We start from the raw sequence: 12,080 nt of genomic DNA, 5'->3' as shown, positions 1-12,080 counted from the left end.
TCGTAGAAATGAAAACAGGTTTAGAAAAGCTAATTCAGATTATGGCGGTCCCTCCAAAAGGGGTAAGTTTAACAATTTCAAGACTGGTGGTGTTCACACGTCAACTCAGCATAAGCAAAATAGATCAAATGTTTCTACTGCTAGCAGTCCAAGATATGGACAAGGCAAGAATCGTATACCCACTTGTGCAGAGTGTGGAAAGAATCACTTTAGTACTTGCATGAAAGCTTCTAGTGCTTGTTTTAATTGTGGTAGCTTCGATCACCAAGTGAAGGATTGTCCTAATCCTAACCCTATTTCTTCTCCGTGTACTGAAGGTTCAGTTTAGAAACCTACTACCGCTCCTTCTTAAGGGAATAGAGGTGCGAGATCTAGAAACACCCAAATAACATGTGCCAGTGGAGCTAATCAAGCTAGTTAGTCAAGAGCTATAACACGAGCTTATGCTATGAGACAGAAGGATGACCAAGATGGGGCAGACGTGGTTGTTGGTAAATTTCAATTTTGGCTTATGTGTTATAATCCTATTAGATCCTGGTTCTACACATTTCTATATTTGCTCATCAGTTATTTTTCCTGAAAATGTGAAATCTATGAGACTTGATTATGGCGTGCTTGTCAAAAGTCCTTTGGGTCATCAGGCTGTTTGTAATCAGATCTATCGAGGTTACTCCTTTGTGAATCAAAATATAGCCTTCCATGCTGATTTGATTGAAATGCCTTTCCAAGACTATGATGTCAACATCGGTAAGGATTGGCTTCATAGATACCATGCAGTAGTTGATTGTAGGTCAAAGCGTGTGAACTTTAAAGCTCCTACATTTTCACACATCTTCATTCAAGGTGAAAGATCATTGACATCTAATATTATCTCTGTGATTGTGGAAAGAAAGGTGATTAGTCAGGGTTGTGAAGCTTATCTTGCTCATGTAGTTGATACACACTTAGAAAGTCCAAGCCTTAAAGATATACCAGTTGTATGTGAATTTTCTGATATTTTACCTGAAAATCTTCCTGGGTTGCCCCCGGAAAGGGAAGTTTAATTTCCTATAGAGGTTATTCCTGAAACTACTCCTATTTCTATAACTCCGTACCAAATGGCTCCAGCGGAATTGAATGAGTTGAAAATTCAATTGCAAGGACTTCTTGAGAAGGTTTTTATTCGCCCAAGTATTTCTCCTTAGGGAGCTCCTGTTTTATTTGTAAAAAAGAAAGATAGAATTGTTCGGCTTTGTATTGATTACCGGCAATTGAGCAAGGTAACAATTAGGAATATATATCCATTGCCTAGGATCGATGAATTATTTGACCGGCTATCGGGTGCTAGGTTGTTCTCAAAATTTGACTTGAGGTCTGGGTATTACCAAGTGCGAGTAAGTGAGCAAGATGTTCCTAAAACTACTTTTAGGTCTCGGTATAGTCATTATGAATTTTGGTGATTCCATTTGGGTTGACAAATGCTCCTGTAGTGTTCATGGATCTAATGAATTGTGTATTCAAGCCTTATCTCGATCAATTTTTGATGGTATTTATTGATGATATTTTAATATATTCCAAGAATTGTGAAGATCATGATAAACATCTCCGGATTGTTTTGCAAATTTTGGAGGAGAAAAAACTATATGCCAAGCTTTCCAAATATGCATTTTGGCTTCGTGAAGTGGCTTTTCTAGGGCATGTTATGTTAGCTGAAGGTGTGAAAGTTGATCCTAGTATGATTCAAGCTATTGTTGAATGGAAACCACCTAAAATTCCGACTGAAATAACAAGTTTCTTGGGCTTAGCGGGATACTATAGAAGGTTTGTCAAAGGTTTCTCCATTATAGCCTCTCTTTTGACTAAACTTTTGAGGAAGGACGTCAAGTTTGTGTGGGATGACAAATGCCAAGAGAGCTTTGAAAAGCTCAAATCTTTATTGACTAAAGCTCCAATACTTACTCTACCAACTGAAGGAAAAGAGTATGTGATATATAGTGATGCTTCTCATCATGGTTTGGGTTGTGTTTTGATGCAAGAAGGGAAAGTGGTTGCGTATGCCTCTCGAAAATTGAACAACATGAGTTGAATTGTCCTACTCACTACCTTGAGCTTACTGCTAAGTGTTCACTTTAAAAATTTGGAGACATTACTAATATGGTGAAAAGTATCATATATTCACTGCTCACAAGAGTTTGAAGTACTTGGGTACATAGTAAGAGTTGAATTTAGACAACGTAGATAGCTTGAGGTTATCAAATATTATGACCGCACAATTGACTATCATCCGGGTAAAGCCAGTGTTGTTGCCGATGCTCAAAGTCGCAAATCCTTTTCCAAATTATCTCTAAGTCTTTTTTCTTTGTTTCTTGAGTTGAGAGTCATGAATATTTGTCTTGCATTTAAAGCTGATGGTTCTATTATTGCTAGTTTGCAAGTCAAGCCAGTTCTACTTGAACAAGTAAAAGAATCATAGAAGTTGGATGAGAAGCTTGTGAAACTAATCAAAGAAATTCAAGATGAAGAAAATCTTGATTTTAAATTGAGGGAGGATTGTGTCCTATTTTATCAAAATAGGTTATGTGTTCCTAAAGATAACAAATTGAGGAATGAAATTTTGAGTGAAGCACATACTTCACCATATGCAATGCATTCTGGAGGCACTAAAATGTACCAAACCATCAAAGAACACTATTGGTGGAATGGTATGAAGAAAGACATTGCAAAGTTTATCTCTAAATGCTTGAACTATCAACAAATAAAGTCCGAGCATCAAGTTTCGGCTGGTTTGCTACAACTCTTGTCCATACCAAAGTGGAAATCGAAGAGAATAATGATGGACTTTGGTTATGGGCTTCCATGCACTCAAGGAAATCCTGATGCAATATAGGTTATAGTGGATAGGCTAACCAAGAGTGCTCATTTCTTGGCAATCAGAATAGACTACGCACCTGAACGTTTAGCATAATTGTATATTAATGAGATTGTGAGGCTGCATGAGGTTCCTGTTTCTATTGTATCTAACTGAGACTCGAGATTTACATCAATATTTTGGACCAGTTCTCAAGAAGCTTTGGGCACCAGATTAAACTTTAGTAATTCTTTCCATCCTCAGACAGACGGCCAATCTGAGAGGATAATACAAATCTTGGAGGATATGCTTCGAGCCTATATTATGAGTTTGAGGGTGGTTGGGACAAACACTTAGCCCTGATAGAATTTTCTTATAATAATAGCTACTAATCAAGTATAGGCATGCCTCCTTATGAGGCTTTATATGGGAGAAAATATAGAACTCCTCTTTGTTGGAACGAGGTTGGTAAAAGAAAATTGGTGGGTCCTGAGATTGTGCAACAAACTGAAGATAAGGCAAAAGTCATCAAGGATCGCTTAAAATTGCTTCGGATAGACAAAAGTTTTATGCTGATCTTAAGAGGCATGAAATTGAGTATCAAACGGGCGATAAGGTATTTTTAAAGGTTTCTCCATGGAAGAAGATTATGAGATTTGGCCAAAAAAGAAAACTTAGTCCTTGATTAATTGGACCTTATGAAGTGCTTGAGAGAGTTGGCCCAGTTGCTTAGAAGATACCGCTCAAATCCATCTCATGTTCTTCCTGTTGAATCTGTTGAGGTCAATCCTGATTTGACCTATGAAGAAGAACCTATCCAAATCATAGTGCGTGAGTTAAAAGAGCTTAGAAATAAGAGAATTACCTTAGTGAAAGTCCTTTGATGAAATCATTCTGCCAAGGAAGCTACTTGGGAGAGAGAAGAGGATATGGGAGTTCGATATCCACATTTGTTTTGGGACTAGTATAAAATAAATTTCGGGATAAAATTTATATAAGGGGGAGAGGGTTGTAACACCCTAAAGGTTTTAGACTAATACTTGAATTCTAAATTGACTATATTGATAATGAGGATAGATTTTACTTCACACTCTCTAAACATGAATTTGACGATATATGAAAATTACCTACTTTAGATTGTGTTAATATGACAAAGAAGTTCCATGGTGTTGATATGTGTAACACTTAATATCATTTTGATGAATTGTTATGAAATACAATATATATATATATATATATATATATATATATATATATATATATATAATATTTTGGGCAGAAAATCTTCCATATTATCTAAAGATATATTGTAGTTTGTATATATATATATATACAATAGATATGTATAAAATATTTTGGGCAGCAAATATTTCATATTATCTAAAAATATTTAGTAGTTTGGGCAGCCACTTTTTTCATACTTATCCAAAGTTCATATATATTACTTTTGTGATTTGCTTTTCCATAACCTCCTCTCATATTTCATTCCTTCATGCCAAAGAAAACCCCTACCCTCTCTCCTTCTTATCACATGAAATACTACATGAAAAACATCAGAAATTTTCACTAAACCAACCAGCCAAACTAGTTCTTGGTGAAGCTCAAGTTGCTCCTCTCTTTTGTGGCAAGTTATTAAACCCGTTTTTACACTGGACAACTAAATCGACTGGCACATTTTTGCAAGTAACCCGTTACATTATTTAAATAACCATCGCCATAGGGTGTTCTACTGCGACAGTTGTTGTAACCGTAATAATAGGACAACCTGTGGCTACGGTTCTTTGCAAAATGGGTCTATGGAGACGGTTCAATTTCCCTCCTAACTTTACCCAATTTTATTTTTATTTTCATTTTTTCCCTCCTTATTTCACCAAACCCTAGACTTTTTTTTAATTTCTAATAGTAAAAAAGATAGAGCCCACTCAGATAAAATATTTCCTAGCACATCGAACAAGAACTCTTTCTATACTCTCAACATATCAAAGAATACTCCCCCCTTAGAGAAATCCAAGCAAATCTGAAGATACATAATCCCTAGCCGCCAGAGATTCTTAATTTTTCCTTAGCTGCAAAGATAATACTGATGTCGACTCTTAATTTTTTCTGCAAGTTTATGGTAAGATACATTGATTCCCTTTGCTTTTTTGATAAAATTAGTAGGTGAAGCAATTTTGGTAGTAGTAGGGGGCGGAGAAGCTGCAAATTTGGTGCGATAAGGGCAGAGACTTTGGCTCCTCATTGTAAAGTTATTATTGAAAAAGCCAAATTTTTATCAAAGGTTAGTACTACTGTCCGCTTTTCTAAGTAGAAACACTAGAAAATTTCTTCATTTTCATTTAGTAAATGTATTTAAATGGTTTGGATCCGAATAAATTTGAATGATTTACTGTTGTTTTATTTTGGATTTTTTTGTGGGTTTCTTCTTGTTTGTTCAATTTTATGTCTCTAAGTAGTAATAGAATTACTGGGTTAATACCTAATTTATGGATATTCCTATGTGGTAAAAGGATTTTGGATGCCTAATTACTCTCCAGATTTTTTAATGGCTGAGATGTATTGTTAATAAGGACCAAATCTAAGCTCATGTTAAAGCAAATTACAAAATGTAAAGAAGCGCACGAGTGTTTGTGACTGAAAGCAAGTATATTCTTTTTTGACAAAGGGAAGAAACTGGCAAAGGAAAACAGCACATTAGAACTGCAGTAGAAAGCAAAGTTTTCCATATCTTTCTTTCCTTATCCAATAAAATATCTTCCTTTCTACTACTACTTGTTTTTCTCTGATTTTACAACATCAACTCAATAGAGGCTTCTTTACACTCTGTTTGTCTCAATACAAGAAGATCAATATGTGGAGCAGACAGGAAGAGATGCATGTCAATTAAAAGTTGGAATTAGTCAATTAAAATCATATTTCACTTTGCATCATATGATGAGACCAAAACAAATTCTCTGAATTCTTTAAACCTTTCGCTTTTCCAAATAAAAAACCCCATATCCGAATATGTATAGTCATTGTCGATAATGCAGAATTGAAATAGCTCATATTTTAGTGTTAAAAGTGAGGATCCCTTTTTATCTTTGAGAAGTGTAGTATATTTTTAGCCACTCTTAAATAATAATAGCCAACAAAAGGTATATGTTTTATTAGTCCACGTTCTTTTTTCATTAGTCATAGATATTTTTGAATATGAATCATGTCAAGAGAATTTGTTGTTGCTTCAGACTTGCTTCATAAAATATTTTGCCGATAATTTATAAAGCAATCATTGCTTTGGTATTGAGGATTCATATACTGTCCTTAACCAGTTTGATATTGAAGCTAGTTGTTACTGCAGTTATCTACAGAATATTCAAACTTACTTGTTACATTACAGAAAAGTAATTATGCCTTTCATGCCAAAATTGCTTTACTGTTTGTGACTTTCTGAGTTCCACCCTTAAAAGCAGTGGTCAATGTCAAAATTAATATGCTTTTGGTTTATTTGGTTAGTTTTGTTGATTTACTTTTATCATATAGGATATCTATGGATTATGGTGATAAAAGTTGGATGAATCTCCTGAGATGGACGGATGAGTATATCCGTGGAGTAAATAATTTTCTTGATAAGGCATTTGAACGAGCCGCTCAAGAAAATGAAATATTATGCCCTTGCAAAAAGTGCATGAATCGCTATTGGTATTATAGAAATGTGGTAGAGGATCATTTGGTTGTTCATGGATTTGTTGATAGTTATACCAAATGGGTTTTCCATGGGGAAGGATTTTCCTCGAGAAATACACCTCATACAAGCAGTGATGATGACAGTTCTATCATGCGTGACAATATTGATGGACTACTTCATGATACATTTAGAAATATAGAGAGTCAGGTAGGGGATGAAGAAGGAGTTGGGGAAAGACTATCTGAAGATGCAAAGAAGTTTTTCAAATTGCCGGAGGACGGAAAACAAGAGTTATATCCGGGGTGTGAAAATTTTAGTAAATTGAGTTTCACTATTCGTTTGTACTTGCTTAAATGCTTGCATGGGTTGAGTAATGTGGCTTTCTCTAATTTGTTAGAGTTGATAAAAGTGGCATTTCCCTTTGCTCAGGTACCAGAATCTTTCAACAAAGCTAGAAACATGATAAAAGATTTGGGTCTTCATTATAAAAAAATACATACATGTCCTAATAATTGCATGTTATTTTGGAAAGAAAATGCGAATGCCGATAATTGCTCTATTTGTGGGTCTTCAAGATGGAAGAGTGCTGGTCCTTTGACTAAAACAAGCTCTAAAATCCCTACAAAGGTTTTAAGGTACTTTCTTTTAAAGCCTAGGCTTCAGAGGATATTCATGTGTCCTGAAACGGCTGCTGCAATAAGATGGCATGCTAATGAACGACCCAATGATGGGGATATAAGACATCTTGCTGATGGGAAAGCTTGGAAGAATTTTGATTCTTTGCACCCAGACTTTTCTAGAGATCCTCGGAATATTAGATTGGGTCTTTCAAGTGATGGTTTCAACCCGTTTCGGACCATGAGCATTTCTCATAGCACGTGGCCTGTTATGTTAATGAACTATAATTTATCACCGTGAATTTGCATGAAACCAGAGTATATAATATTGTCTATGATCATTCCAGGTCCATCATCTCCAGGAAATGATATAGATATGTACCTACGACCATTAATTGAAGAATTGAAGGAACTATGGGAAACTGGGATAGACACATTTGATGCTGAAACCAACCAAACTTTTCGAATGCGTGCTGCCTTATTGTGTACAATTAGTGACTTTCCAACATTAGCAATGCTTTCAGGATGGAGCACTAAGGGGAGATTGGCATGCCCCTCTTGTAATTATGACACATGTTCTCAATATCTCAAACATAGTCATAAGATGTGTTACTTGGGTCATCGAAAATTTTTGCCTCGTGATCATCCATTCCGAAGAGATAAGAAGTTTTTTGATGGTAAGGAGGAGCATAGACCTGCACCTATTCCTTTGTCGGGTGAAGAAGTGTTTGAAGAGCTGCTTGAATTCAACAATATCTTTGGAAAGAGCACTAAAAAAAAGGCCTCGGAGTTATAAGGGTCCGTAAAAAAATATATCCATTTTTTTTGAATTGCCATATTGGGTGCATAACAAATTGAGGCACAATCTTGATGTGATGCACATCGAGAAAAACATATGTGATAGTTTGCTTGGGACTTTATTAGAAATAGATAAAAAATCAAAGGATCATGAAAAATCTTGCTATGACTTACAAGAAATGGGGATACGAAATGAGCTACAACGAAGAATAAATAATAATGGAACTATAAGTTTCACTAAATCTTGTTTTTACATGAAACCAAAAGAGAAACGTTTATTTTGTACTGTCATGAAAAATGCTAAATTACCAAAAGGGTATGCTTCGAATATTTCAGAACGCATGCAAGTGAAGGAGATGAAAATATCAGGGTACAAGAGTCATGACACTCATTTTATAATGCATTACTTGCTCCAGATTGCTGTTAGAAAAGTGTTGCCCAAGAATGTTTCATTGGCCTTGATTAGGTTGGGAATTGTTTTTAGAGCTATATGTAGTAAGGTCACAAGGCGAAGAGATCTTGAAACAATACAATCTGAAATTGTTGAAATAACATGCGAGCTTGAAAAGATTTTCCATCCAATAGTTTTTGACATAATGCCACATTTGCCTATTCATTTGGTGAATGAAATTAAGCTTAGGGGTCCGGCTCATCTCCGTTGGATGTATCCCATTGAGAGGAACCTATGTAAGTACAAGGCGTTTGTACGTAATCGATCTAGTCCAGAATCGTCAATAGAAGAGGAGTTTTTGGCTGATGAGTGCTTGACTTTTTGTTCGAGATATCTACACGATGACGTGAAGATAAAATTTCGTAGGTACCAAACTGTGGATGATGAGTGCTCTCAAAATTTATCACCTATATTCCCTAATATAGGCCATCCAATTGAAAGTAAGAAAAAAAAAATACTTTTCTCATGGATTTACAGTTATGCTTTGAAGCACATCGATATGCTCTGTTCCATACTGGAGATGAACAAATGGAAACGTTTATCGAGTAAGATAAATTATATAAACATTTATTTATATTTTCATAATTTTTTTATAATATGATTAAACTTGTAATGTTCTTGATTGCAGGGAATATAAGAATTTAATTGTTAATTATAGTAGATCAAATGCATGGGTAAGAGCGAGGGATCATAGTCGGGAATTCAGCAATTGGTTTAAAGAGAAAGTTAAAAATATTGTAGTGCTAGATTATTTAATATGGCTACCCAAAGGACCTAATATGGTAGCCAAAAGATATACGACATATTTTATTAATGAATACCGATTTCATACCAAAGAATGGGATTCCCGATGCAAGACTCAAAATAGCGGAGTGACTTTATCGGCAGCAACAGATAGTTTTGCTAGTGCTAGGAACCAAAATTTCATCGATGGTGAGGTTATCTATTATTGAGCGATTCAGGATATCATTGAGATTGATTATTGGGGTTGTTTTAGTGTTGTACTGTTTAGATGTGATTGGTTTCGTAATGAAAGAGATGATTATGGGTTAACTTGTGTGTACTTCAATAGATTATGCACTACAAATGACCTTTTTGTGTTGGCATCACAAGTTTATCAAGTTTTTTATGTGGAGGATCCAATTGAGAAAGATGTTTATTATGCGAGGAGCAAAGTACCTGTTGATTTGTATGATCTGGAGGAAGAGAACTGTCCTAATATTGGAGACACATTTTGAAGGGAACCTAATAATGACATTGGTTCCTCATCTAGATTACTTGATGTTGACATTAGATGGTCAAGAGAAGATGTACCCGTTGATATCATTGATATTCCATCTAATGCACAAAATTCACATGATACAATTGTGGAAACATCGGAAGAGGAGGATGAGTTTGATGATACTGATTGTGACTGGATGGAAGCAGATGATTAAATAAGAAAATTGTGAAATTCTTTTAAGTATATTCTTTTTTGAGTGAGTTATAATGCCTTTTTTTTAATAAATATTTTGTGATCATTGTTTGAGCTGCAACTTAACAGCATAATTGCAGCAACTAAAAGTTGAAATTTAGGTTGTTTCTGATCAGTTTTCTGCAGCAATTTTGGCAGCAAATCTGCATAGGTGATCTCTCAAGTTAGCTATTGTTTGATTTAAGTGTTTCGCACAGCCGAGCCACAAAATTTCTGCGCTGTTTGTTCCTCTGTTATCTGCTGAGAATCTGCAGAATTTTGGACTGAAGAGGATAAGATTAAATTTAACTAATATAGAGAAGAGAACAAATGGATATGGACTTTTATTTCTTTTCAACTAAAGAATCCTATCTGCCATTAAGACAATCAGAGATATAAGAATAACTTCCTTTTCTCTTTTAATTTCCATATGAGACATCTTGGGAATTTGAAAGGGAAAATGTCTTGACGATTAGTTCATTACCTATTTTTTTGTTGTTGCTTTTGCTAACCTATATTTTGTTTGCTTTTCAGAATCTGAAAAATATTTGAATAGTCATGAATCAAGAAGGGTGATCAAGCAAAAATAAGAAAATATCCAACCGCATTCCAGCTGGATCACTTGCATCTTTGCGAAATCAAAGGGTTTCGTCGTTGACAACAAAAAGAACCTTCCAAGCTACAAGGTCAAATGAAAATAAAGAACGACAATCAGAAGTTGGATTACCTTCATCTTTGCGAAACCAACAGGTTTCGTCGTTGACAACAAAAACAGTCTTGAAAGCTATAAGGTCAAATGCAAATGAATCACGACAATCCGAAGGTGGATCTCAATTGCAAGAACAAGTGCAGCAAGTGCCACAGAATTCCACCTCTCCAGCAGCACAAGGAGTACATGAACAAGTGCAACAAGTGAATATGTATTCCATCACTCCTGCATCACAGGGAGTACATGAACGATCTGATGATTCTACCAATCATGAAGCAATTGAACAATTTGAGGAACAAGGCAAATATATATAAATTTTAATCATAAAATTAACTAAAAAAGTGATTTATGACTATCTTTGCTTTGTACTATTGTAGGCCCCTCCTCGCCAAAAAGAAAAAGAGATCGTACTCAAATGCCAAGTGTTCATGGTAGAAATGAGCATAAAATAATTATTCTAAATGAGTATAATCAACCAGTTGGTCCTACTAAAGAAGTTGTAAAAGAGTTGGGTAGTTTCCTCGGCACATTGGCAAGGAGTGAGATTTTTTGTCCTCTTAATGTATTTAATTGGAGGAAACTAGACACAAAAAAATGATATGTGAAAATATATCAAGGTATGAAGTTCCCAATGTCCAATAAACATGGATGATATTTATTATTTCTTACACTAACCCAATTGCATTAAATATGTAAGAAAAATATGACATTCTTGACGAGGCAAAATAATGGGTTTTTGAATCAGTTTGTATTGCTTGGAGAAAGTATAAGAATCAATTGAAGATAAACAACTTTAAAGCCTATGAGAATGATGAGCTTTGAATGGAGAATAGGCCAGTAGATGTTCCGGAATCTCACTTTAATGATCTTAAATATTGGAACTCCGCTCCTCACAAGGTAATTACATCCAATCTTTTTATGACCTATTCTCTATTTGTTTCTTGTTTTACTTTATGTGAAGGAATGTAGGCTGGCACCCAACTTCTCCCTTAGCTAGGCAGTCTCTGTATCAATGTAGAAGATCACTATATGAAGTTTACTCCATCTATAAGTAGCCCTTGCTTTCTCTGTGGCATTAAATTTATAAGTTGACTATTTGCAGAAAATGTCCGAAACCAATACAAAGAATCTGTCACGAACCAAAATCCATAAAGGTCGTGATGGCGCCGGACACCACTGTCAGGCAAGCCAACAATAAATACTAAATTGGGTTCTCATTTTGTTGCTTTTGAAATCATATTTTCCTTCAATTTAAATCGTAAAAGATGAAGTTTACCAAATAAATAATAATATATTTAAAAATTCTAATACAACACAACCCATAATCATCCCAAAATTTGGTGTCACAAGTGCATGAGCATTAACTGGGAATATAAAATAAAATACAACAGCTGTCCGGAATACAAATTGGATAGGAAAAATGTAAGTACTCTGAAGGAGACTATGTTGGTTGCGGATCGTCGTATAGAATGCAGCTCACCTAAGTCCCCGCCATAATCGTGCCTCTGCGCCCACCAAGTCGCTAAATAAATATGTACTTGCACAAAAATCTGCAGTAAGT

General features: G+C 35.2%; 3 protein-coding genes across 4 annotated transcripts; all 3 read left to right on the top strand.

Annotated features, from left to right (window-relative positions):
• Positions 1-470: 470 nt before the first annotated feature.
• Positions 471-1,043, top strand: LOC142169584 (uncharacterized). The gene has a single exon (XM_075231466.1). The coding sequence runs from the start codon at positions 471-473 to the stop codon at positions 1,041-1,043; it is 573 nt and encodes a 190-aa protein (XP_075087567.1).
• Positions 1,044-1,097: 54 nt separating this feature from the next.
• On the top strand, positions 1,098-2,065 carry LOC107775448 (putative mitochondrial protein AtMg00860). The gene is made up of 2 exons (XM_075231465.1): positions 1,098-1,170; positions 1,470-2,065. Exons 1-2 carry the CDS (start codon positions 1,098-1,100, stop codon positions 2,063-2,065), a joined length of 669 nt encoding a protein of 222 aa, XP_075087566.1.
• A 2,525-nt stretch (positions 2,066-4,590) lies between these two features.
• LOC107775446 (uncharacterized) lies at positions 4,591-10,874 on the top strand. 2 transcript variants are annotated; one of them, XR_001645752.2, is made up of 2 exons: positions 4,591-5,105; positions 10,345-10,874. XR_001645752.2 is itself a non-coding variant. In XM_016595173.2 (2 exons), exon 2 carries the CDS (start codon positions 6,354-6,356, stop codon positions 7,407-7,409), a length of 1,056 nt encoding a protein of 351 aa, XP_016450659.1. In that variant the 5' UTR covers positions 4,591-5,105; positions 6,347-6,353; the 3' UTR covers positions 7,410-10,338. The 2 variants fall into 2 exon arrangements, 1 of the variants encoding a protein (XP_016450659.1); XM_016595173.2 differs by lacking the exon at positions 10,345-10,874 and adding an exon at positions 6,347-10,338.
• The last annotated feature ends 1,206 nt before the right edge of the window (positions 10,875-12,080 follow it).

Source organism: Nicotiana tabacum, chromosome 15, assembly GCF_000715075.1.
Source record: "Nicotiana tabacum cultivar K326 chromosome 15, ASM71507v2, whole genome shotgun sequence".
Classification (NCBI taxonomy): domain Eukaryota; kingdom Viridiplantae; phylum Streptophyta; class Magnoliopsida; order Solanales; family Solanaceae; genus Nicotiana; species Nicotiana tabacum.
The sequence above is the reverse complement of the archived record's forward strand: the minus strand, read 5'-3'. Positions and strand labels throughout refer to the sequence as shown.

Coding starts and splice junctions, on each gene's coding strand:
- LOC142169584 (XM_075231466.1), top strand. CDS start 471: ATGGGGCAGACGTGGTTGTTGGTAAATTTCAATTTTGGCTTATGTGTT.
- LOC107775448 (XM_075231465.1), top strand. CDS start 1,098: ATGGCTCCAGCGGAATTGAATGAGTTGAAAATTCAATTGCAAGGACTT. Junction 1,171..1,469: donor GAAGGTTTTTATTCGCCCAA/GTATTTCTCCTT, acceptor ATGCTCCTGTAG/TGTTCATGGATCTAATGAAT.
- LOC107775446 (XM_016595173.2), top strand. CDS start 6,354: ATGGATTATGGTGATAAAAGTTGGATGAATCTCCTGAGATGGACGGAT.